Raw genomic sequence first — 27,224 nt, 5'->3', positions numbered from 1 at the left:
GGGCGGCACGCCTCCTCCCCCTGCTAACGGGAGAGGCACAGCTGGCCGCGCTACAGCTCCCCGCCAAACGCCGGCTGGCCTACGCGGATCTTCGCTGGGCCATCCTCCAGCGTGTGGGGCACACCCCAGAACAGCAGCGTCAGTGCTTCCACGCTTTGCGCCTGGAGGAAGTTGGCCGGCCGTTCGCATTTGGCCAGCAACTCCGGGACGCCTGCTGGCAGTGGTTGAGGGCCGACAACCGTGATGCCAAGGGGATCATCGACCAGGTGGTGCTGGAGCAATTCATCGCCCGTTTACCAGCAGGAACCGCAGAGTGGGTCTAGTGCCACCGCCCGGCGTCACTGGATCAGGCAGTCGAGCTGGCGGAGGACCATATGGCGGCTGTCCCGGCGGCAGGGCAGCAAACAGCCTCTTCTCTTCTCTCTTCTTCTCTCTCTCTCTCTCCTCCTGTGTCTCGTCCTCGCCCCATTTCCCCACCGTGGAGGCGGCGCCGGCCCGCCGCACCCGCGGTGCCCTCCTGTTGCTCCCTTCTGTGTCTGTCTCTCCCCCCCCCAGGTGAGTGAGCCCCAGAACACCGGTGCGGAGAAGAAGCCTGGGCCGGTTTGCTGGTGCTGTGGGGAGCCGGGCCACCTCCAACAACAGTGCACGGTCATGGAGGTGGGCGTGGTGGTTTGGATCCCCGACGCGCCAGGAGCCGCCCTCGATCAGGCCGGAGTGTATCGCATACCGGTGAGTATTCAAGGGGATACATATCAGGTGTTGGTGGATTCGGGTTGTAATCAGACCTCAATTCACCAAAGCCTGGTGCAAAATGAGGCATTGGGGGGAGCACAGGGGGTGAAGGTGTTGTGTGCGCATGGGGACATTCACAGCTACCCTTTGGTGTCAGTCCACATTTTGTTCCGAGGGGAAAAATTTATAGTGAAGGCGGAGGTTAATCCTCGCCTTACCCACTCTTTAATTTTGGGGACGGATTGGCCGGGATTTCGGGATTTAATGATGCACGTAGTAAAGAGTGGGTCCTGCCATTTAACAGGGGGAGGTCCCGGTGTCGCTTTGGCAGGAGCAGCTGTCGCAGAGCCGTCTACGTCATCTCCACGTCAGAGTGAGGAGCCGCCGGCCCCTCCTCTCTCTGTTGGGGAATCCCTCACGGATTTACCATTAGAACAGTCGCGAGACGAGACTCTGCGGCATGCGTTTGACCAAGTGAGAGTAATCGATGGTCAAACGCTCCAGCCGAACGCCACCCCGTCCTTCCCCTACTTCGCGATTATGAAGGATAGGTTATACCGAGTGACGCAGAACACTCAAACTAAAGAGCAAGTCACGCAGTTTTTAATTCCTAAGAGCCGCCGGGAATTGGTATTCCAGGCGGCTCACTTTAATCCCATGGCTGGACACCTAAGGCAGGATAAGACACTAGCCCGAATAATGGCCCGATTCTATTGGCCGGGGATTCGCGGCGATGTCCGTAGGTGGTGTACGGCGTGCCGTGAATGCCAGTTAGTAAATCCAGCGGCCGTTCCAAAAGCGCCTTTGCGCCCTCTACCGTTAATCGAGACCCCGTTCAAAAGAAATGGGATGGATCTCGTCGGGCCATTAGATCGGTCTATGCAACTATGCAACTGGACTATGCAACGCGATATCCAGAAGCCGTGCCTCTGCACAATATCTCAGCACGCAGTATTGCGGAGGCACTCTTCTGCATCATCTCCCACGTTGGGATCCCAAAAGAGATTCTGACGGATCAAGGCACCTCATTTATGTCACGAACACTGAACGAACTGTATGGGTTATTGGGTATTAAGCTGATCTGCACCAGCGTGTATCACCCACAAACGGACGGTTTAGTTGAACGGTTCAACCGCACCCTTAAGAATATAATTAAAAAATTCGTAAGTGAGGACGCACGTAATTGGGATAAGTGGCTCGAGCCCTTGCTGTTTTCAGTGCGAGAGGTCCCCCAAGCCTCCACGGGGTTCTCCCCATTCGAATTATTATATGGGCAGAAGCTGCACGGCCTTCTAGATGTGCTGCGGGAAAACTGGGAGGAGGGGCCTTCACAAAGCAAAAACGAAATTCAATACGTTATGGACCTGCGCGCAAAACTCCACACCCTCACCCACCTAACCCAGGAGAATTTGCGGCAGGCCGAAGAACGGCAAACCCGCCTGTACAACAAGGGTACGCACCTTAGAGAGTTCGCACCGGGAGATAAAGTACTCGTACTGTTGCCCACGTCGAGCTCCAAATTGGTTGCCAAGTGGCAAGGACCCTTTGAGGTCACACGGCAAGTCGGGGAGGTCGACTACGAGGTGAGGTGAACGGACAGGGGTGGGGCGCTACAGATTTACCACCTCAATCTGCTTAAACTCTGGAATGAGGAGGTCCCCATGGCATTGGTGTCGGTGGTTCTGGAGAAGGCGGAGCTGGGGCCAGAGGTCCAAAAAGGGGCATTAGCATCACGTACCCCTCCGGTCCCCTGTGGAGACCACCTCTCCCCGACCCAACTAGCGGAGGTCACCCAGTTGCAGACCGAGTTTTCGGATGTGTTCTCGCCCCTGCCCGGTCGTACTGACCTCATAGAGCACCACATAGAGACGCCCCCGGGGGTGGTAGTGCAGATCCACCCTTACAGGCTACCCGAACACAAGAAAAAGGTGGTTCGGGAAGAACTCGAGGCCATGCTCGAAATGGGCATCGTCGAGGAGTCCCACAGTGACTGGAGCAGCCCAGTGGTCTTGGTACCCAAGGCCGACGGGTCGGTCCGGTTCTGTGTGGACTATAGGAAGGTCAACACGGTGTCTAAATTTGACGCGTACCCAATGCCTCGTATTGATGAGTTGCTCGATCGACTAGGCACTGCTCGCTTTTATTCGACACTGGATCTGACGAAGGAATACTGGCAAATCCCCTTGACTCCACTATCCCGAGAAAAAACGGCCTTTTCCACACCGTTTGATTTACACCAATTCGTCACACTTCCGTTCGGGCTGTTTGGGGCGCCCGCTACGTTTCAGCGGCTGATGGACAGGGTCCTCCGCCCCCACGCCACCTATGCGGCCGCCTATCTTGATGACATTATCATCTATAGTAATGACTGGCCGAGGCATCTTGAACATCTGAGGGCCGTCCTTAGGTCGCTGAGGCGAGCGGGTCTCACAGCCAACCCGAAGAAGTGTGCGATTGGGCGGGTGGAAGTACGGTATCTGGGCTTCCACTTGGGCAATGGGCAGGTGCGTCCCCAAATTAACAAGACTGCAGCAATTGCGGCCTGCCCGAGGCCCAAGACCAAAAAGGGGGTGAGACAGTTCCTGGGGCTGGCTGGCTACTATCGGAGGTTTATACCTAATTATTCAGACGTCACCAGCCCGCTGACTGATCTCACTAAAAAGGGGGCACCAGATCCAGTCCAGTGGACGGAGCAATGCCAGCGGGCTTTTTCTGAGGTAAAGGCCGCACTGTGTGGGGGGCCACTTTTACACTCCCCTGACTTTTCTCTCCCCTTTATATTACAGACCGATGCATCGGACAGAGGGTTGGGGGCGGTTTTGTCCCAGGAGGTGGAGGGGGAGGACCGCCCAGTCCTATACATCAGTAGAAAGCTGTCGGTGCGGGAGGGGCGCTACAGCACTATAGAAAAAGAATGCCTAGCAATCAAGTGGGTGGTCCTCACCCTTCGTTACTACCTGCTGGGACGCCCTTTCACCCTCTGTTCGGACCATGCGCCCCTCCAATGGCTCCACCGCATGAAGGATGCCAAAGCGCGGATCACCCGTTGGTATCTGGCACTCCAACCCTTTAATTTCAAGGTGGTCCACAGGCTGGGGGCGCAGATGGTCGTGGCAGACTTCCTCTCCCGTCAAGGGGGGGGGAGTCGGCTGCAGGCCGGACAGCCGCCTGGCCTGAGTCGGGCGGTGGGGGTATGTGGCAGCGGGGGCATGGTCTAGCGCCGGTCTGTGACAGGAGGACGGAATCAGGGAAGGTAAGTGGCAGAATCACTACACCTGATGTCGATTAACCTGTGTTTGTGTGTGTTTTCCCAGTGACCGTGCCCTATATAAGGAGGGAGAGCAGAGAAGCTCTTCCCTGAACAGATACCTGCGTGTGTGTGTCTGTGTTTAATCACTGAGGCTAGACTGAAAAGTGTGGCAATAAAAGTGTATCTTGCAAACCTGATCTCTGTCCTGCCATCCTCTGTGCTCCACCCTTCCTTAGAACTGTTACAAAAAGTATTTGGTCAATAACAAAAGTTCATCTCAATACTTTGTTATATACCCTTTGTTGGCAATGACAGAGGTCAAACGTTTTCTGTAAGTCTTCACAAGGTTTTCACACACTCTTGCTGGTATTTTGGCCCATTCCTCCATGCAGATCTCCTCTAGAGCAGTGATGTTTTGGGGCTGTCACTGGGCAACATGGACTTTCAACTCCCTCCAAAGATTTTCTATGGGGTTGAGATCTGGAGACTGGCTAGACCACTCCAGGACCTTGAAATGCTTCTTACGAAGCCACTCCTTCATTGCCCAGGTGGTGTGTTTGGGATCATTGTCATGCTGAAAGACCCAGCCACGTTTCATCTTCAATGCCTTTGCTGATGGAAGGAGGTTTTCACTCAAAATCTCACGATACATAGCCCCATTCATTCTTTCCTTTACACAGATCAGTCTTCCTGGTCCCTTTGCAGAAAAACAGCCCCAAAGCATGATGTTTCCACCCCCATGCTTCACAGTAGGTATGGTGTTCTTTGGATGTAACTCAGCATTCTTTCTCCTCCAAACACGACAAGTTGAGTTTTTACCAAAAAGTTCTATTTTGGTTTCATCTGACCATATGGCATTCTCCCAATCCTCTTGTGGATCATCCAAATGCTGTCTAGCAAACTTTAGACAGGCCTGGACATGTACTGGCTTAAGCAGAGGGACATGTCTGGCACTGCAGGATTTGAGTCCCTGGTGGCGTAGTATGTTACTGACCTTTGTTACTTTGGGCCCAGTTGTCTGCAGGTCATTCACTAGGTCCCCCCGTGTGGTTCTGGGATTTTTGCTCACCGTTCTTGTGATCATTTTGACCCCACGGGGTGAGATCTTGCGGGGAGCCCCAGATCAAGGGAGATTATCAGTGGTCTTATATGTCTTCCATTTTCTAATAATTGCTCCCACAGTTGATTTCTTCACACCAAGCTGCTTACCTATTGCAGATTCAGTCTTCCCAGCCTGGTGAAGGTCTACAATTTTGTTTCTGGTGTCCTTTGACAGCTCTTTGGTCTTGGCCATAGTGGAGCTTGGAGTGTGACTGTTTGAGGTTGTGGACAGGTGTCTTTTAAACTGATAACAAGTTCAAACAGGTGCCATTAATACAGGTAACGAGTGGAGGACAGAGGAGCCTCTTAAAGAAGAAGTTACAGGTCTGTGAGAACCAGAAATCTTGCTTGTTTGTAGGTGACCAAATACTTATTTTACCGAGGAATTTACCAATTAATTCATTAAAAATCCTACAATGTGATTTAGGGCGGCACGGTGGTGTAGTGGTTAGCACTGTCGCCTCACAGCAAGAAGGTCCGGGTTCGAGCCCCGTGGCCGGTGAGGGCCTTTCTGTGCAGAGTTTGCATGTTCTCCCCATGTCCGCGTGGGTTTCCTCCGGGTGCTCCGGTTTCCCCCACAGTCCAAAGACATGCAGGTTAGGTTAACTGGTGACTCTAAATTGACCATAGGTGTGAATGTGAGTGTGAATGGTTGTCTGTGTCTATGTGTCAGCCCTGTGATGACCTGGTGACTTGTCCAGGGTGTACCCTGCCTTTCGCCCGGAGTCAGCTAGGATAGGCTCCAGCTCACCTGCGACCCTGCAGAACAGGATAAAGCGGCTACAGATAATGAGATGAGATAATGTGATTTCCTGGATTCCCCCCCCCCCCCCATTCTGTCTCTCATATCTGAAGTGTACCTACTGTATGATGATAATTACAGGCCTCTCTCATCTTTTTAAGTGGGAGAACTTGCACAATTGGTGGCTGACTAAATACTTTTTTGCCCCACTGTATATCACTATGGCAAAGCTAATAAAATGTTTTAGGGCTGTTTTTACATTAATGGCATTTAGCAGATGCTCTTATCCAGAGCAATGTACAACATACCCAGATCAGCCTGGGGCACTGTTAGGGGTTAGGTGCCTTGCTCAAGGGCACTTTCAGTCATTTCTGCTGGTCCAGAGAATCGAGCCAGCAACTTTTTGGTCCCAAAGCTGCTTCTTTAACCATTAGACCACGGCTTCCACAAAGGCCTTGGAAACCTTGTTAAGGTACGTCAGCATGGACTCCAGGAAATACCAGAACAATTTAAATCAAAATCCAGCTGCCTCTGCCAGGAAACTAAAACGTGGTCGTTACTGGATCTTCCTGCAGGACAATGATCTGGAGCACATGTCCAAATCAACACAAAAATGGTTAGCTGAGCACAGAATCAAGTTTCTGCCATGGTCATCTCAATCCCCTGACCTGAACTCCATTGAAAACCTGTGGGGTGAGCTGAAGAGCACAAGACACGGCAGAGGACCCTGGATGATCTGGAGAGACTATTGCCGCTTTTCCACTACCAACGCGGCTGAGTTGGGCTGAGCCGTGCCGTGCTGAGTCGAGCTGAGTGGGGCTGTTGGAGTTGCATTTCGACTACAACCGCACTGAACCGTGCTGGCTGGAAGTGGGTGGACACATTGGGTGGAGTTAGCGAAAGTGGGTGGACGTCATGTGATGTCGCAAACAGTGACATCAGTGACCTTTTAAGCAGTAGTCTCACGACCCGGAGAGTAAACAATAAACATGGAGTCGTTAGTGTTGCTGGTCTTGGTGCTGTGGCTTGTTGTCACCGACAATGCCAACAGATACTGGCAAGAGCATATAGATGAGGCGAGACAGATCCCAGCGTGCTCGCGGGGCGTGTGTGGGCATGTGAGGACACTCCTCCTCACCAATCAGTGCACAGGGGAGTGTCTCCTCACGCCCCTAGCCCCACTCGGCTCGGTTTGGCTCGCTTCAGCCCCACTCCAAAACCGTGCGAGTTTTGGGTGCTGAGTAGGGCTGAAGCGAGCTGAGTGGCGCCGCTCTAAGGTAGTCGAAACGCAAGCCGTGTCGGGCTGAAGTGAGCTGAAAAAGGGTAGTGGAAAAGGGCCATATGTAAAGAGGAATGGTCTCAGATGCCCTGCTCTGTATCTCCAACCTTTTAAAATGTTATAGGAGAAGACTCAGTGATGTTTTACTGGCAAAGGGAGGGTGTACAAAATATTAAATGCAGGGGTGCCAATAATAGTTGCATATGTGTTTTTGATGAAAATAATTATTTCTTGATGAGAGATTTGTTTTTCTCTGAATAAATTTATTTCAATTAAAGGTTGGATTTTTTTTTTCAGTGTGAGATGAAGCTATTTCACCAAAGGGTGGATTTTTTTAAAACCCTTTTTACTAATTTCACATAGCGTGGCAATAATCATGGAGGGCACTCTAAACAATGGAACACCACCCATGTGAAAACTACGTAGGTCTTATTTATGCAATTATCCAATCAGCCAATCATGTGGCAAAACAATACATAAAATAACAGATATAGGTCACATCAAATACCAGAATGGGAGAATACATGTGACTTTGGCTGTGACATGGTTGTTGTTGCCAGATGGAAAAAAAAATATCTGCTGAGAGGCAGTCTTGTGGATGGAAATGAGAGATGAGTGGCCAGACCGGTTCAAGCTGACAGGAATGCTATGGCAGCTCAAATGACTACTCCTAACAACTGTGGTGAGCAGAAAAGCATCGCAGAACACAAAATAAGCCGGACATTGAGGAGGATAGGCTACAGCAGTAAAAGACTTCTACTCCGCGCTAAACAGGAATCTGAGGCTACAGTACTAGGGCAAAGGCTCACTGAAGCTGGACAACTGGAAAAAGCTCTGTGAAAACTAGCAGATTAAAGGGCTGATGACACGAACATGACTCTATGCAATTTCTTAAACTATACAACATGGCAAACATGTTACATTTCTGTTATAATTACGTGAAAAGAAGCTGCTGTTACGCAAATATCCAACTTTTAATTGCACAGCGCAAGAAAACTGGGTCCGTGGCTCGCGGCCATGTTGTGACGTCAGCGGGAGAACACGCTGCGGTTCACTGGCTGTTCTACTCATAGACATCCTATGGTTCTACTCTGGTTCTACTCAATGGAAATGGCGCATGAAAACGCCGGTGAACTCTCTAGTGCTAGCTCTTCCTCTTCTGGGAGTCTAGAATTGTGTTGATCTCTTCCGAATAGAATCTATGATAGCCTACCCTCTTTACCCTTTGCCTCTCGTTGCTAGGCGGCAGTTACATGAAAGCCGCAAGCCGCAAGTGATATCACGCCGACTTTATGATTACATTTATGATTATCATGTAGAATCTATAGCTCTACGTACCTTTATCTTATGTCGTTTCACAACACATGTTCTGACAGGAGGACTGTCTTTGGATCCGGCATAGCTACTAGTAGACCCCCTCCGGAATACTGCCAGTATTCCGGAGGGGGTCTACTAGTAGCTATGCCGGATCCAAAGACAGTCCTCCTGTCAGAACATGTGTTGTGAAACGACATAAGATAAAGGTACGTAGATGGCACTGCTGATGGTAGTAGGCACTGCTGATGGTAGTAACACACGTTTGTGCTGAACTGAACACCCAAGAGATTCTTTTAAGCTGGGAAGGGTGTCAAAACAATCCAAATCGAAGTGTTCAGAGCACAGGACGGATGTTGGTGAGGGCTCCCACTTGTCACGAGTGCGCCTGACTTGCTTCACCCACTTCGCATGCAGCTCGGGATCTCTGGGAAACTTGAATAAACTTACCCCATCCTTGTGGGTTTTGGAGCAAAAGCCGGCAACACAACGCGAAGGCATAATAACTAATATATATATATATATATATATATATATATATATATATATATATATATATATATATAATGTATAATAATAATACTAATAATGACAAACTGAACACCTGTCGCATCAACAATAAACTGGTAAGTTAGGAGGAAGGTTCTTTCGCTGACGTCATATAGTTCCTCCTCCTCTTTCGTCTCCTGGGTGCTGCAGCCCCGTCAAATTTGCCCAAATAGCCACGTTTTTTATCATAACTTGTAAAATAGGCGCCTTCGTGAATTAATATATGGATCATCGGGAATTACTTTTTATGTTATAAAACATCACCAAAGATGTCAAAAATGTGTCATCAGCACTTTAAATCTCTTTTTGCTGTAATCAGATTTTAAGGGTGTACAAACTTTTACAGTCAACCTAAAGTAGTTATTCAGGCAATTATGTGTACCTAATAAAGTGGCAAATAAGTGTGTATATAATGAATTACATACAGGTTTCCAGTTAGGGTTAAGCTCAGGGCTGTCCTCTGGCCAGTCCTCCACACACTTCTCCTGGAAAACAGCACAAATATACAATGTTAGAACACGTCCAAGTACAAGTTTTCACATGCACACACAGAAAAGTACACACCTGGCCGATGAAGAGAATATCCTCATAAACTTGGCTCTGGTTTACTTCATAAGTTAGCATGGTGTCCTGTCAATCCAAAAGACAATATTTACTACTTTTCCATACTTTCATCCCTGCAGCACTGTAAAGTGGTCATGCAAAGAGTATTGCTGAATATTGCCACACTTCTACTGTATATAATAATAGTAGAGCGGGAGAGTAATTGGACACAAATTACCTGGATATTAGTTGTAGGTTGTGTCACAGTAGGTAAGGACATGGGAGAAGCCATGGTGGGTGTGAACAGAGTCTGTGCAGGTTTCTGATCAGCAGGTACAGCTACAGCAGGTGTGTCATCTTTGATACTCTGAAGAATTGACAAAAACAAGATTTTCTGATGCTGGGTAGACTACTTAAAAAAGCACTAATCAAAACTGCAGTCCTATATAGGGATACAGCTTCCTTTGTTTTCAGACCGAGTATGAGAACATGTGATTTGGTATTTGTGAATACCAATACCGAAGCCAAAATTAGTAACCTACTTAGTATTAAGCAAACTGGAGACATCATAGAACAGTTTATGTTGGTTGTCTCCATCTGCTTCTAGTATTCAGCTATTCAGGCTAAGTTTTATGTTTAACCTTCATCCTACCAAGTGGGGTCCATCTGGACCCCGCACCTATATGTTTGTTTGCCATTTTAAAAATATGTGACATACTGCCTCACCGTTTTATGAATTTGTCGGAATTTATGTCTTAATTAAAAGACTAAAGCATCGGAAGATCAGCTTTTTGCATTGTGAAGGTATAATTAATTTGTTACTGGGGTCCAACCGGACCCCAGAGTAAAGTTTATCTGTCTTTCATTTTAGAATTGAATAGCACACGGAAAGTTAACTTCTTTTATTTCTTTTATGTTCCATAATGAAACTACCAAGGCATTCCTTCTTGGGGTCCGTGTGGACCCCACTGCTGCAGTAAGCACAGGCTGCAAAACAAAAGCCCTAAATTATTTTACAATTACTTTTTTGTTTTAAATTCTGTAAGAAAAGACCCAAGTTGTAATCCAGAATGTTTTAGAGCTGCATGAGCTGCAAAAATCATGTATATAATGCCAATTTTTTTTGTGGCGCTATAATTTGCTACATGTATGCTAGTTATTGCAATATTATTGCAATGTTATTGCATTTATAATACATCATTGATATTCAGCCATAGTGGATTTTGTTCTTCAATAAAGTTATGTCTGTTTGCTGCATTGAATTGGTTCTTACTGCATTGATTTCAAGGTATTCCCTCCTGGGGTCCATACGGACCCCGCCTGGTAGTTTGTGTATGTAAAATTGGCTGGTAGGATGAAGGTTAAGTGTGTTCTTTATGCCTTGGGCCCTTTAGTGTATTGCTGTTATTAATACAAGATGTTCTGAACAAAACTTATCTGGTGATTTTGTCTTTATAAGCTTTAATTTTAAAGAAAAGTATTGGGGTCCAAACGGACTCCACATGGTAAGATTAAGGTGTAAAATAGCATGGTAGGATGAGGGTTAAGATGTTACTGCTTTTAAACAGGCGCAAGAGCAGCCTACCTGAGCATCATTGAGGGTCATCATTAAAATTAATTGCACCTTGACATGCAAGCAAAGTCTAGACCCTGAAAAAAGGAAGTGCACGTCTCAGTGCTTACAGGACTGAAGTGTTCTCACACCAGAGGTGGACAGTAACGAAGTACATTTACTTGAGGATCTGTACTTTACTTGAGTATTTTTTTTTGGCAACTTATGACTTTAACTTCACTACATTTGAAAGACAAATATCATACTTTTCACTCCACTACATTTCTATCAAGGTCCTCATTATTCATTACTATGAAACAGCTTTGAAAGTGGATTTTTTTTATTTTATTTTCTAAAACGTGATTAGTTTTTTTGCAGGTGACACTGAGACAGTCTATCAGTAATCACTAGCGTCACATCACGTCCATAGACTGTATAAAATCAAGTTCAGTCATTTCTCTACAGCATTATTTAACACAATCAGTTGACAGCAGAATGGAAGGAGATGGTTCTTCCGGGGAATGCATGCACTCATATTTAAAGTTTTCTGAAAGGAATAAAGAGTCGTTTCATTTTAAATGTTTGCTTGGATAGTTTGCACTTTAGCGGGCGCTGTACTTTACCGAGCCTAGCGGCGTTTGAGTGAATTTAAGCAGGGGTTCGGGGGGCGGCAGCCCCCATATTATCAATAATAAAGAAAGAAAAGCTTACCTTGTTCTATTATACAGTATGTCAAAGTCATCAAAACTGGTGTTTGTCTGTGCTTTGGGATTGGTTGTTTGAGGGTTAAGGTTAGGGTTAGCATGATTTTTCGCATATTTTAGCGCCTGCTAAAGTGCAGTAGTCCCGAGGTATGTAAACATTTTATTCCAAGAAAAAGCTTGGAATGAAGTTGTCTGTGCTTTTAGAGCTAGCGATAATGTTGCAATAGCTATACAGTCTGGTTAGTCAAATGACTATCTATGGATTTTCCCGCCAAGTTGCCATCGCCTTGTCCACGGCTAATGTTAACACACAGCTAGTTAACTTGGACACTGTTAGTTAGCATGTAAAAATGGAGTTACGCTAACTTATCTGAAGTCCCTTCAGAAATATCTCATCTCATCTCATTATCTCTAGCTGCTTTATCCTGTTCTACAGGGTCGCAGGCAAGCTGGAGCCTATCCCAGCTGACTACGGGCGAAAGGCGGGGTACACCCTGGACAAGTCGCCAGGTCATCACAGGGCTGACACATAGACACAGACAACCATTCACACTCACATTCACACCTACGGTCAATTTAGAGTCACCAGTTAACCTAACCTGCATGTCTTTGGACTGTGGGGGAAACTGGAGCACCCGGAGGAAACCCACGCGGACACGGGGAGAACATGCAAACTCCGCACAGAAAGGCCCTCACCGGCCACGGGGCTCAAACCCGGACCTTCTTGCTGTGAGGCAACAGCGCTAACCACTACACCACTGTGCTGCCCTGCCTTTCAGAAATATGTTTTAGCATAATCCTGCCAAATTAAAAAAATGTAGAAATCTTTCTTTTCTAGTAGCGTTAGCTACCCAATTTGAGTTTGAAAAGAGTTTGCTAGCATGTCAGGTGGAGCTTCACTGACTAGCTAGCTTAACATTAAACTACCATGATTCCACAGGCAGATTCATATGTGCATGAATACATACACTTACACACACACACACACACACACACATACGCGAGACCTGTGAGACAGACAGTATTGTACTAGTCAGTCACAACAAACTGCTGGAATTTTTTGTTTTGATGTCAGATGATGGTCTTACTTTTTTTTTTGTCTTGCCTAAAGCAGTGTTGCTTTTGGGCAGTTATTAAGCTCGAGGTGTGGATCTGGGTTTTAATCAGGTTGGATTGTCATTTTTATTTTCTGAGCAAGCTGCATTTACAGCTACTCCACTGTCTTCCTGATGAACATACACATACATGTGTGCACACACTGGCGGAGCTGGGTCAGAACCCTACCATGCTGCTTTGTGGGGGTGGGGAGGAGTGTTAAAATAATAATAAAAAAAAACACTGGCTCTTTTTCAGTTCAGTTGTGTTTCATTTTGTAACCTTCTACCAGGCGTTTATTGTACAGGTTCTACAAGTTAGTCAGTAAATCCAGTCGGTTGCTTCAGAGGCATTAGGTTTTGTAAGCCAATAATACAATGATGCATTGACAGAAAATGTACTTTTAATACTTAAATATTTTTAAAAGCAAGTACTTCAGTATTTAACTTAAGTAAAAAGTTGACTGGACAACTTTCACTTGTATCGGAGTAACATTTGACCAGTGGGATCTGTACTTTGACTTAAGTAATGAAGTTGGGTACTTTGTCCACCTCTGTCTCCTACACAACAGTTTCTCTGCACACTCGCTTCACTGCTCCATGCTTGTGAATGCATTTGTGAAGTCAATGCATAACACTTTATAGTCATTTTTAAAAACCACGCTTGCTGATAGTGCTCTGAGTGCTCAGGTTGGCTATCCTCACACCCTGTCTGTTCAGTAGTGCTTCAACGTACAAGTACACTAGGCTTACATGACGTTCTATCATGTCGTATTGGACATTGGTATCTGAGTATTTTTTATGAGTCAAAGAGCATGGTATCACACTGATACCATTACTGCTGCATAGTTAGTGCTATGCTTACCTTGTTAGGATTCTTAGGAGCCTTACTGCGTGGGGTTGGTTTGGGGGGTCGTCTTCTGAACATCTACAAAATGTAAACAGCTTCTTTTCATTTTTATATTCCTTAATATTTAAAAAAAAAAGTTTAGATCTGTAAAAACAGAGGGAATTGCTGAAGAAAATTACAATTAATCAAATCGTTAAGATATTCCTACCCACTCTCCATTTGTTGATACATTAAGAGGTGAAGGCAATGTAGAAGTTTCCTGGAACATTCCATGACTTGGCTTTGTAGGAGTGAACATTTTGTCAAAGTGGATGTCCTGTGGCTTGAACAGTCCATTATTCACAGTGGAATTATCAGATAAATGAGAATTATTATTCTGGAGAGATGCTGGGGTCTGAAGTAATTGGGTCTTTTGAAATACTGTGCTCTGTGCGCTAAACTCAGGAGTTTGAACAATATCACTTGACTGAGATGCAGCAGTGTTTGTGAACATGTCATCATTGATCACTGGAGTAGGTAAAAAACTAGACATGTTTTTAAGAACGTCCAGCTGACTGGATGCTGTGGTAGAAGGAATGGGTTCCTCATCATTCTTTTGATTGGCTAGTATGCGTTCTAAGAGAGAATCCTTATCTTCTGATGTTTTCTCATCGTCTACCATTCTCTGGGAGACATTGGTTTCCTCTTTGAAAAGTTCAAAAATGTTTGTTTGTTGATTGCTTAGACCAGTTGGAGAAATTCTGGCAGAGTTTGAATTTTGGAATATGTCCCATTTTTGACTGTGGAATGTGGCTTGGTTTGTTTCCTGGCTTAGAGTAGGAGGTGGGGAAACAGCACAGTCATTCTCAAGTGATGGTGCTGAAGATGTTGGAAGGTAAGGCCACCCATTACTTTGTCCATGCCTTAACATGAAGTCTTTGTTGTTGTCTCTAGAAACAGTGTTCTCATTGGAGTCCTACAAGACAAAAATCATATTCAGACTATCCTTTTTTTGTGTGTGTAGTTTTGATCTTGAAGTGAAGGGCAGACGGACACAGGAGATTATAGCTTACTTTGTCTTGAGTCAAAAATGGGTTTGTGCTTGTTGGGCTGAATCCACTGGCTGTGGTCTGAAAGTAAGAATGACAAAGCAATTTTAAAACTATGTATTACACAGCACTTTTCTTTCATATCACACCCACAATCACTCACTGTCATGTATCTGGAATGACGTTGTACTTAAAAGAACACACTTATCTTAAGGCACAAGACAAAGGAATTCAGCGGTGTGTTTTATTTATTTATTTAAATTAAATTTTTTTTTTGCAAGTCCATTCTCAATAGAGAAAAAGATTTATAAAGTGTATAATTGTTTTACTTGACAAAACATTTTATTGCTCCTCTGAAAGGAGTACTTCGTCATACTCAGTCGTCTATAGTCTTAGAAAGAATGTGTAGAAAAAATATACAAATTATGTGTACCACTCTAGTTTACACAGTTTGTCTCATCTCATCTCATTATCTCTAGCCGCTTTATCCTTCTACAGGGTCGCAGGCAAGCTGGAGCCTATCCCAGCTGACTACGGGCGAAAGGCGGAGTACACCCTGGACAAGTCGCCAGGTCATCACAGGGCCTAGACACAGACAACCATTCACACTCACATTCACACCTACGGTCAATTTAGAGTCACCAGTTAACCTAACCTGCATGTCTTTGGACTGTGGGGGAAACCGGAGCACCCGGAGGAAACCCACGCGGACACGGGGAGAACATGCAAACTCCGCACAGAAAGGCCCTCGCCGGCCACGGGGCTCGAACCCGGACCTTCTTGCTGTGAGGCGACAGCGCTAACCACTACACCCCCGTGCCGCCCTATACAGTTTGTCAATATTAAATTAGTGTCAGAAAAATTCAGCTTTTTACACAGTTATGTGTAGTTTTGTACACATTAACACAATATTTGTAGACTGATCTGCTCTACACAAACTCAGTGTCAGTTTTTTAATTCATTAGCTATTTGGTTTAGCTGAAGAGCAACCAGCTCGTAATCTGATAATAACATTGACTTGCCTTTTCATTTTATTGTATACTGTTGTACATAAAATATCATGTTTTATTTTATAATCACTCCACTATATCAATCAATTAAAAAAAAAAAGAAAATCCGTAGCTCAGTGTAGAGCCCTGCACTCCCGCAGGAGTCCCGCGGGACCCGCACTGCGGCAAAGCAGTGCAGCGCGGGACAAATTTTGAAAGCTCATTGCGGGCGCAAGTGCACATATGCGGCGCGGGCGGGAGCGGTGATAAGCTGCAGTCCCGCTAACTAAAAATATGTTCGAAATAAAATGTATAAATTATTAATTTATGTGTATCATATATAATTTGTGCTGGATGCTTTATTTAGCATTAATAAAAACATTTTAAGATGCCTGAACTTGCAAAGAGAGTCAAATTTGCGGGAAATCTTTTGATCACTCTGACTCGCAGTTCACACCTAGCTAGCAAGAGAACCAAGAGTGAAGTGATTTAATGCTTGCGTTAGTCTACAGCTTTAATCAGAGAGACAGGTTTCACAGTGACGGTAGGCTTGACTCAATACTGTCCCAGAAATCCTTCCTGTAATATGCAAATTTGGCTGTCCAATCAGAGGCGTCCAAATTTGCATATTACAGGAAGGATTTCTGGGATAGCATTGAGTCAAGCCTACCGTCACTGTGTAACCTGTCTCTCTGACTAAAGTTGTAGACTAACTCAAGCAATAAATCAATTCATTTCTCTTACTAGCTCTGCTAGTAAGGGAGGGGGACTGCACAGCGCGGGCGGGAGTGGGACTGCACAATGCGGGCGCGGGAGGGAGGGGGACTGCACAATGCGGGCGCGGGCGGGAGGGGGACTGCACAATGCGGGCGCGGGCGGGAGGGGGACTGCACAATGCGGGCGCGGGCGGGAGGGGGACTGAAAAATCCGACCAGCGCAGACCTCTAGCTCAGTGGTCATTGAATGCCTTTGAACATCCTTTCCGTTTCTCAGAGGCAATGTAAACAACACTGCTAACGTCAGCCATTTAGAAGCTAGTCAGTACTTATTTACTACTCGCAGTTTAATGCAGCGGTAGTCTGGTTAACACCAGACCATATCACAAGTCTTTTCAGATCGGAACGATTGTGCAAAGCAGCATGGGATTTCGCAGGCTAATGCAGCGGTACTTTACGGATAAGACTGAAGACCCCTGCTTACAACCCCTGGAAATCTGTGGGTAATAATGAGGGATTTCAGTGGGGGAATTTTAACTAATGGGGTTACTCAAGTAGTGCTACATTAACGCTCTTTATATCTTCAGCTTGAATAACATTAGCTTGTGGCTTGTTTTTAGCAACTACATTTGATGTGCTCTTGAAGCAGGTAAAGGCTGATTTATGTTGTTGTTACAGTTGTAGTTAATTGTTTTTCATTGGCAAGTGTGTGTTTTGTGCATGGTGTCATAGGGTAACATTAACTTCCAGTGACTTTGGCCGGAGTGTGTGATAAGCATTATGAGAGCTGAATAACATCGAAACTGGCATTTTGACAGGGAGAGGATTTATGCCGGTGACAGTTAGAGCAAAATTTCTGAGGTAAGTTGTACTTGAAATCATTTCTTAACACATATTTCCACACAACATCATCTGCTGCTGTTATTTTTAAAACTGGTTTAGTTTGGTTTCTAACAGAACTGTTAGGCTGTGTATTTTACTCCATGTTAACTTTAGACGTTTAGACAAATGTGCTAACTTTAATGTCAAAATGGCACAGGAAGCTATTTTACATGGCACAAATACAGCAGGGAAATATTTTTTAAGTATTCTTGCTCAACTTGCAAGATGGAAATTTAACTTGTGAGATATTTTATGTAGTTGTGTGCCATATTTTATTAGCATTAGGTTGTACTTGGTATTATTAAAGAGCCTGGCTAGAACTCTAGGTTCTACTAATTATTAAGCATCATGAGGCAGGATTTTTTTTTCCTTCTTCTTCTTCTTGCAAACTGTCTAATTTCACTGTATAGCTAAGTAAAATGTACCTCATACAGCCATGGCTAGCTTAATCCAACTATTTCCCATGAGAGTAATCCTTTTAATACAAATATATTTAAGAAAATATAGTTCAGATCTGTAAGAATGTTGGTGTATGAATGTGTGGCTGCAGGCTTGTGTTACCAAACATTAAGTGAGGGGGGAAAAGCAAATGAGCTGTGATATCAGCTAATGCTTTGTGTAAAATATTGTTTTTAAAAAAGCGGCTGCTGCATTATTTGTCCAAATGTTAACATTTTATGAATTTATTATGCACCAAATGGACCAATCTGAAGATGATCATCAGCCAGTGATTCCTGGGTACTTGGATTATCAGATCTACTGTACGTCAATCCAAAATACAAAGTTTTGGAATAAGTGAAATGTAGAATGTGTGGCTGTGTGTCATGTTGCCTAATGAAATTGGAAAAAGAACTGTTTTGTCCTACGTCTGACATTTCCTTTATTACTGCTGAAATTCTATGAAATTCTATTTTATGAATTTGTATCGTTATATTCTGCAGTTTGATTTCTGTGAATCCTATTGTTAATACTTCATGATAGTAAATGTGTTGATAATAAATATGTTGAAGTCATAAAAAGTGCATTATTGTCATTAACTAATTTTGTGTCAAATAACACTTTTGTGTAGGGTTTTAGGCATGTTTTAAACACAGTGTGTGTAGCCAAGGACGGCACATAATGTATTAATATTACACGTTTACACTTTTATGTTAACCTTCCTGACACATTCACTGTGTTAAAATCATTCACACAGTGAATGTGTTAAAATTAACACAATAAGTGTTGTCCCAAAACTCATCCACTGATGTGTAAGAATTTAACACAAATTGTGTCAGTTTTAACACACCATTTCTAAGAGTGTAGGAACTCTCTAGAGACAGATAGAGGTATTTTACCTGAACTGGACTTAGAAATGGGTTCCCTGATTTCAGACATCCATTCTGTTAAAAATAGAGCAGTATTGGGTCATTTCTTGAATAGGTGATTAAAGATCACACAACAAAATGAAATACCAAAAGTCCAACCTCACCTGTGTGAGCTGAATATCTGATGTTTGTGTAGCATTAGAGGAACCATTGAGTAAGATATTCTCCTAATAAAACAAAGAACATAAACCAAATCAGGGATCATCTGATGCTCTTTCAGGCTCTTCTCAAAATAGTAACAGGAGTCTATTCGTGTCACAAAAGTGTACCTGTTTAGACTGCAAACCAATGCTAGTCTTAAGACTGATTGAGAAAACCTATGAGTCAATAACAAATTGAATTTTTGTTTATTGTTGTTCAAGTTTCTTGTTGGCCAAAGAGTGAAATGTAACAATATGGAAATGGAACATAAATCCATTAACATGAAAAGAAACTTTATACCCCCTAGAACCATGGTTCTGAAAGTTGGGTACAGAGACCCCCAGGAGTCCATGAAGCATAAGCTTTTTGTTTTGTTTTGTTTTGTTACAGTAGTGGAAATCAAACCCACCATTATCAAAGTTATAATTGCTATAAATAATTTCATCTGGAATATAATGACAGTTTTAATATAAATTATGTGGAATGTTCACCAATTAAAAGCGCCCTGGTTCATATAAAATATGCTAAATAATATTGTACATGTTTAAATAATTGTCCTATTTTAAATTTTTTAATAAAATACAACTTTTTGTCCATCAAAAATGTTTACCTTGTACTGTCTGTTTGAGTGACTTAGAGACACTCTTTTCAGGACATTCTCTATCTCTTTAACACTCTGCTGAGAAATATATACATATTATAAAGGCATTAATTAGATAATGAGATAATCACATCATGCTGTCTCTTGCATGGTATGCAAGCAAATTTTCACATTCATATCAGCTATGCCTAATACTGTCACTCCATGTTTTCCAAACATGTGACTGCTTATAATCAAGGAAAATCGTGCAGAAATTCTGATGAATATGTTGTGTAGCAGTTGTGTTTGTGTTACAAATAGGTTGTGTAACAGGAGGACTTTTTGTAACAAATTAAATATCTTCTTTGCAAGCCGAATATTTGCTGAGCATGTAAAATAACATCCTTTTGGGAAATTTGGGAAGTACAAATATAGCTCCTCTACAAAGACTCCACCAAAATTATGGGGTTTGTTTTCACTTTCACTTTTTTTTTTACACTGTCTTATTCCAACTATATCTTGAAATAGAATGACAGTTGTGATCATTGATCAGTCTACCAAAAATTTCATTTTATAGCATGCCAGGATATTAGACAAATGTTGTCAACAAAATTGTTGTCATTGGAGGAATAGTTGTAACACACTGAATTCTCATTGAGTAAGCCTACTTCAAAAGCTTCTAATACAATAAAATATTATGTTAAATTGTCTATAAATGCAATTCTTGTCAGTCATGCTGACACATGAAATTATGCTACATCTAAAACACATGGTGCATGGAGCAATACATTTCTTTGAAAGATATAGCAATCGTTTATAATTGACAACTTTGTAGTCAATTGCAAAAGGAATCTAGCTAAAGTTCAGAAGAATATAAATATGAATATGCCAAGAATACTGTATGTACAGTCCTGTGCAAAAGTCTTAGGCATAAGTAAAGAAATGCTGTAGACCAAAAATGGCTTAAAAATAATGAAATGAAATGTTTCAACATAAAAAAATACTATAAACCACAGTGAGCCATAATAAATTACATAGTCAATATTTGGTGTGAGACGACCCTTTGCTTAAAAAAAATAGTAGTTTCAGGTACAATGAGTGCAGTTTGATAAGGAAATGAGCTGTAGGTTTTACTGAGCATCTTGCAGAACCAGCCACAGTTCTTCTGGACACTTTGACTGTCACACTTGCTTCTTCATTTTGCACCAAAACCCAGCAGCCTTCATTATGTTTTCTTTTTTCATCTGAAACATGGTTTCTTATGTAATATGCTGCTCAGATACAAACCTAATTTTTTTCTGTAACATTTAATTTTGTGCTGGAAAACAAACGTTGGAACTCTAAAATGTTTTTGTACTGACTTGATAATGTAGAAGTCATAAAATAGAAATCTATAACAAAGACTGTATGAACAAAAATAGGGTGCCTAAGACTTGTGCACAGTACTGTAGTTCCATCAGTGAAGTTATTATAAGCTGTTAGAAAAATTAATTGTTGTAACAAATGAACACCTTTTGTTTACACACTATGTATGAACGTTTTGACATTTTGTTTTGTGATTAGGCAGATAAAACAAATGTAGGATAGATAAACAATTATGTTTTATATCTACAGTCTTTGTTTCCTTGTTTTTAGAATTGCGAAGATTTTGGTCAACTATGAACAACGGAGACCAAAATGAGTCTCTTCATTCACAGGTATCAAAAATGCTGAAGGATTTAGATATAAAATAAGTAGAGAGAACACTCCAGGGGGTTTCTCCACCTCTGGGTGCTTTTACATCCCAGTGGTTGTTTTTCATTAAAACTAACAGATTTTTATTTTAATCATTTAATTTTATGTAGTTCACATCACAACATCCTGATAGACATCTAATCATGCATGTATATTATAGTTTTGCCTCTCTTCAATTGCCTTTTATCAAAGAATTTTGCTGTTTTATGATTGTCCCAGACCCAGAGCTGCAATTTTAAAATGTTAAAAACCACTACAAAAGTATCATTTTAAAAATGTTCTTTTACATGCTTGTCTTAAGAAAACATTAAATAAGCACGTGCAATTTCAATTTCTATTGCATCTAATGCTATTTTTTGAAATAAAACATCAGTGTCCCACAGTTATCGGTCATTTCGAGCACAACTATTTTAAACTACTAGAGCCACGTTAAATATAGTTTATGTGAATGCCAAGGAAACAGTAGTGTCAGTGAAGAGCAAGGTTGAGGTCAAACATGAGAGACATGTGGTGATCAGAAAAGGAGAAAAATCCAGGTAACTATTACTTGTAAACAAAGTATTTTTATTGTGTGTCATTTCCACTCAGGCTGTAAATCTGTCAAATTAGGTAAAATAAGTGGGAAAAAATAGCATATTTTTATGTATTTTGGATACATTATGTGCTAACACCAAATGTGGCAAGGGAGTATGCTAATATACTGAAAAAAGCAAAAGAAAAAAAAAACTGTTAGAATGTCATTTCCACCACAGAAAGAGTTGTGATGGAAATTATAGACTGTTGTGGAAATGACAGCTATAGTTCATATTTTATTTTAGTTTATATTTTGTGTGTGTGTGTGTGTGTGTGTGTGTGTGTGTGTGTGTGTGTGTGTACTGTATGGTATATTAGAATAAACCTGACATTTAATCAGGGCTTTCATGTGTCCTGGCATGCTCTCCACCAGTCTTTCACGTTGCTCTTGGGTGACTTTATGCCATTCCTGGCACAAAAATTCAATCAGTTCAGCTTTGTTTGATGGCTTGTGAACATCCATCTTCCTTTTGATCACATTCCAGAAGTTTTTAATGGGGTTCAGGTCTGGAGATCAGGCTGGCCATGACAGGGTCTTGATCTTGTGGTCCTCCATCCATACCTTGATTGACCTGGCTGTGTGGCATGGAGCATTGTCCTGCTAGAAAACCCAATCTTCACAGTTTGGGAACATTGCCAGAGCAGAAGGAAGCATGTTTTCTTCCAGGATAGCCTTGTACATGGCTTGATTTATGCGTCCTTCACAAACAAAATCTGCCCCATTCCAGCCTTGCTGAAGATCATCCTTGCCCAGATCATCACTGATCCTACACCAAATTTCACAGTGGGTGCGAGACACTGTGGCTTGTCGACCTCTCCAGGTCTCCATCTTATCATTAGATGATCAGGTCATTGGGAAAAGATGAAAATTGGACTCATCGGAGAAGATCACCTTACTCCAGTCCTCTGTGGTCCAATCCTTATGGTCTTTCGCGAACCTCAGCCTGGCTCTTCTTTGCTTCTCATTGATGAAGGACTTTTTACTAGCTCTGCATGACTTCAGCCCTGCCCAGAGGAGCCTGTTTTGAATTATCCTTGCCATGCACTTAATCCCAGTTCCAGGTTGCCATTCTTTTTATAGGTCACTTGATGTCACCCGACAGTTGTTGAGTGACATTTGAAGGAGTTGATGAGTATCCCAGTCAGTGGAGAGTCATTTTCACATCATTTTTTCATTAGTGCTAGAACATATGTAAGTGACTTTAAAAATAACTATGGACCTGTAAAAAATGAATTCCTGATGATGGAAAACACAGCTCATGGCATTTTGCAATGTTGAGTAATAATATAAATTTCGTTCATGAAGTCGTATGATTTGTTATGTGGTATGATTAGGTAGCGATAGGCATGGCAATTGAAACATAATCAAACACAATGAGTTATATTCTATTATCGCCAAATAATATACATAAATTGAGATGTGGTAGAAATTAAGTTTTTTATAACGCTTGTGAAAAATAGAAAAAAATAACAATATTCCTCAGTCATCCAAATGTGCCCATTATCATACTTTGTTATAAGGCAAATTAATGAAACTAGGAAGAATGTTAAAAGTGTGTTTGGAGAGTATTCATTTCTTAAAAGCTGACAGGGCCAAAAGTGCCCAGATTTGAAGAAACACCCTACACTGAAACCACTGAGTAACTTATAACTGAGTGAGACTAAATTTGTGTTGCTTTTTTTCACTTACAGATCGTCGTTCTGCTGAGGCAAATTCTTTTTGCCCGCCAATGTGATAATTTTGCGTCTCCTGAAACATACAAGAAACATCACACATCAGGTTATGTTATGAAATGAGCTTTTCATACTAAAGACCTCAGTTATTTTAAATGTTTGTATCGACTTACCATGTATGCAAGCATTTAAAAACCAGCCGCTCAGTTGGAGCCACTAAAAAGAACTAGTATTTCTGCAGCTGAGTCTTGCCTGAGCACTTTTGCCAATTCTGAAAGAAACAACAAGCAACATGAGAGAGAAAATATGTGAACTTGTTCAGCCAGTTCGTCTCACTCAAAGCATTTGCATTCTGAAGCGTCACCATCAGCTTGGATCCAATTATAGCAGTTAAGTAACTGATCCCAAATTCACTTGCACCATAAGTGTCTTCAAAAAACCTCAGAATGAATTCATTGTCAAATTATACACTACCGTTCAAAAGTTTGGGGTCACCCAGACAATTTTGTGTTTTCCATGAAAAGTCACACTTTTATTTACCACCATAAGTTGTAAAATGAATAGAAAATATAGTCAAGACATTTTTCTGGCCATTTTGAGCATTTAATCGACCCCACAAATGTGATGCTCCACAAACTCAATCTGCTCAAAGGAAGGTCAGTTTTATAGCTTCTCTAAAGAGCTAAACTGTTTTCAGCTGTGCTAACATGATTGTACAAGGGTTTTCTAATCATCCATTAGCCTTCTGAGGCAATGAGCAAACACATTGCACCATTAGAACACTGGAGTGATAGTTGCTGGAAATGGGCCTCTATACACCTATGTAGATATTGCACCAAAACCCAGACATTTAGTAGAATTTAACTAGAATAGTCATTTACCACATTAGCAATGTATAGAGTGTATTTCTGATTAGTTTAAAGTGATCTTCATTGAAAAGAACAGTGCTTTTCTTTCAAAAATAAGGAAATTTCAAAGTGACCCCAAACTTTTGAACGGTAGTGTATGAGGTCTTAATAGTTCCACAACATACTGTACAAGTCCATTCCTCATGTTATGCAATTTGTGGTCAAGACATACATGTAGTAATTCGTCCATGCTGAAATATCCAGCTTGGACTGACCAGAGCCAGAGCTGCCAATATACAGGCTGAGCCGGTCAAACTGGTAGACCATGTTTCCCAGCTTTCCAACTTTATTACTCACTAAACTGACTAATAAATACACTGACAGTCAATGAAAATGTCCAGGTGACATTTATAAAAATAATTTTATTCATAAGCTATGAAATCATGTACTAGAAGCTTACAGATCAATATACTGACATTTAACTCGAGATGAATAAACAAAAAATCACAATTGTTGTGAGCTTTGATAATGTACAGTCCGAACAAAATGGATACCCTGTAATTGGAAAGTTGCAGCTTCAGTACCGAGTATTGTCCCCACCAGCAGCAATACAAGCCGTCAGTCTGCGACGTATACTGCGTATCAAATGGCGAATCCTGTCTTGTGGAATGGCCTGCCACTCCTCTTGAAGAGCCTGGATCAGTTGACCTCTGTTCATGGGACGAGGAACACGGTTCTGGATCTGAACACCAAGGTGATCCCATAAATGCTCAATGGGATTGAGATCAGGTGAATACGCAGGCCATGGCAGGGTTTGGACATTCAATCGACGCCCAACTTCTGAAAAACTTAGGCCGGCTTGCACCATGCCGAGGGCCCGCCATCTGTCATCTGGATTTAACCGTGGCATCTTGGACATAAGGAATACAAAAGTCGGCTTTTTCATGGCCTTAATAAAGGCTATCCAACCCATCCTTTCAACCATGTACAAATTTTTGTTTTTCTCCAAAACAGCACTTTGAGCTGATTCCTAAAGACCACTCCCTGAAGACTACTGAAAAATGTTTGGATTGAGGAGAACTCATTAATGACTTCTGTGCACGCTATTCAATAGAAACATCTCAAAACAAACATTTCCCCAACTCCGTATTGCATAATATGTTGAATTATTGACCTGGACTTTTTCATTGACTGCCAGTGTATGTGTATTTCTAACTACCTCACTGTTGCGTTATTTTTGTTAGAAATTAACCTTAAACATTTTGCAGTCCTACCACCATTCCACAAGCACCTTTGTTCACTGTACTATACTATCTTCATTACTGTAATCCGTGTTTCCAGACTCCTTTACACACATCATACAGTTTTGCGCATGCGGGGTGTGTGTGTGTGTGGGTTCATGCATATATTCCATTTGCACTGTTGATGACATACCATTTGCACATTTCACTTGCATTTTGTACTTCTGGTTAGATGCTAACCATATTTCATTGGGTTTATACTTGTACTCTGTTCAATGACAATACAGTTGAATCTAATATAATGCAATTTAATATAGCATTATTAGTGGTTATTCAGAAACTGTTCCTACCAGCACATATACTAACTGGCTTATAATTATGGCCTTATTTAATATTCATGTCATAGTAATTTAATACAAGTTTGTAGTTATAAGAATATACTGTACTTGGAGTTCTATGCTCGCTTCGACAGCCTCAACACCAACCAACGCAGAGGGATTCTACCAGCAGAGGCGGCACAGAGCTCTTCACCCACTGTGACCATAACCGAGGTGAGCAAGGTCTTCAGGAGAACTAACCCCCAAAAGGCAGCTGGCCCTGACAACATCCCTGGCCGTGCTTTGAGGGCCTGCTCCACACAGCTAGCAGAGGTCTTCACAGACATTTTCAACCTGTCCCTCTCCATGTCGTCTGTGCCCACATGCTTCAAGACCACCACCATAGTGCCCCTCCCAAAGAAAAACAATATAACATGCCTGTTAGGGTTTTGCTGGGATTCGAACCTGGTTCGTTGGTGTGATGATCCAGCAAACCCCCACTAGGCCACCAGGGGGATGACTCAAATGCAGAGGCGTGGGGCGGAAGTAGAAAAAGTATCAAAAGGTTTATTTATACTATGTACACTATATACAATCCAGGGCAAAACAAAAAAAACAAAAACAAAGAGTATAATCCAAAAGTTCAAAAAGAAAAAGGCAAAAATGCAAAAGCCCAGAAGATCCACAAAACACAGTCACTACTAAATCCAAAAGAAAAGCAAAGTGCAAAACAAAGAACACGGTATAGAGGAAACTGGAGATAAACATAACAGCACAAAGACTCCGTCACAAGAGGACTGAACTCAGGGGTATAAATACACAAACTAATTAAGGACACAGGTGAAGATAATCAGGACAAACAGGCAATTAACAAAAACACAAAACACAGGAACAGTGGCAGCCTCTAGAGGCCAAAATAAACATGACACGAAAAGGAAATAACAGCGGCCTCTAGAGGCCAAAACAGTCCAAGTCCTAACAATGCCTGAATGACTATCGCCCAATTGCACTCACTCCCGTTGTAATAAAGTGTTTTGAGAAACATGGAAAGTGGGGTTGATCCTCAGAGTCCGGGGCAACTGGAGCCGGTAGGAGACAGGGTTCACCCTGTGCACCACCTTGAAGGGGCCAATGTAGCGAGGAGCAAGCTTGCGGTTCTCCACCCGCAGCGGAAGGACCTTAGTGGACAGCCAAACCCGCTGCCCAGGGCGGAAAGCGTGTGCAGGTCTTCTATGGCGGTTGGCCTGAGTCTGGTTGGTTCTGGAGGTCTGGATGAGCGTCTTCCTGACCTTGCTCCAGGTCTTGCGACACCGTCTCACATATTGGTTGACCGAGAGCACCCCCGCGTCCTCCTCCTGGTCCAGAAACAGAGGTGGCTGGAACCCGAATTGGCACTGGAATGGCGACAGCTTGGTGGCCAATGA

The 27,224-nt window shown here is 42.7% G+C and overlaps 1 protein-coding gene across 4 annotated transcripts in view; it reads right to left on the bottom strand.

Annotated features, from left to right (window-relative positions):
- Positions 1-23,677, bottom strand: part of LOC132883379 (uncharacterized) — a 59,188-nt gene extending 35,511 nt beyond the window's left edge. For 2 of the 4 annotated variants that reach the window (XM_060916928.1, XM_060916929.1), the window contains exons 1-11: positions 23,568-23,677; positions 23,411-23,470; positions 19,444-19,512; positions 18,797-18,859; positions 18,663-18,707; positions 14,763-14,819; positions 13,919-14,665; positions 13,726-13,788; positions 9,749-9,877; positions 9,532-9,597; positions 9,393-9,452 (exon numbers count right to left, since the gene is read on the bottom strand). In XM_060916928.1, coding sequence (XP_060772911.1) covers positions 9,393-9,452; positions 9,532-9,597; positions 9,749-9,877; positions 13,726-13,788; positions 13,919-14,665; positions 14,763-14,819; positions 18,663-18,707; positions 18,797-18,859; positions 19,444-19,512; positions 23,411-23,470; positions 23,568-23,582 — 1,374 coding nt within the window. In that variant the 5' untranslated portion in view covers positions 23,583-23,677. Of the gene's footprint in view, positions 1-9,392; positions 9,453-9,531; positions 9,598-9,748; positions 9,878-13,725; positions 13,789-13,918; positions 14,666-14,762; positions 14,820-18,662; positions 18,708-18,796; positions 18,860-19,443; positions 19,513-23,410; positions 23,471-23,567 lie in introns of those variants that run through there. The other 2 variants (XM_060916931.1, XM_060916932.1) reach the window with 2 other exon arrangements.
- Between the last annotated feature and the right edge of the window lie 3,547 nt (positions 23,678-27,224).

This window comes from Neoarius graeffei, chromosome 3, assembly GCF_027579695.1.
Source record: "Neoarius graeffei isolate fNeoGra1 chromosome 3, fNeoGra1.pri, whole genome shotgun sequence".
Taxonomy (NCBI): Eukaryota; Metazoa; Chordata; class Actinopteri; order Siluriformes; family Ariidae; genus Neoarius; species Neoarius graeffei.
Note: the sequence above shows the minus strand (reverse complement) of the source record. Positions and strands in the feature narration are given on the sequence as shown.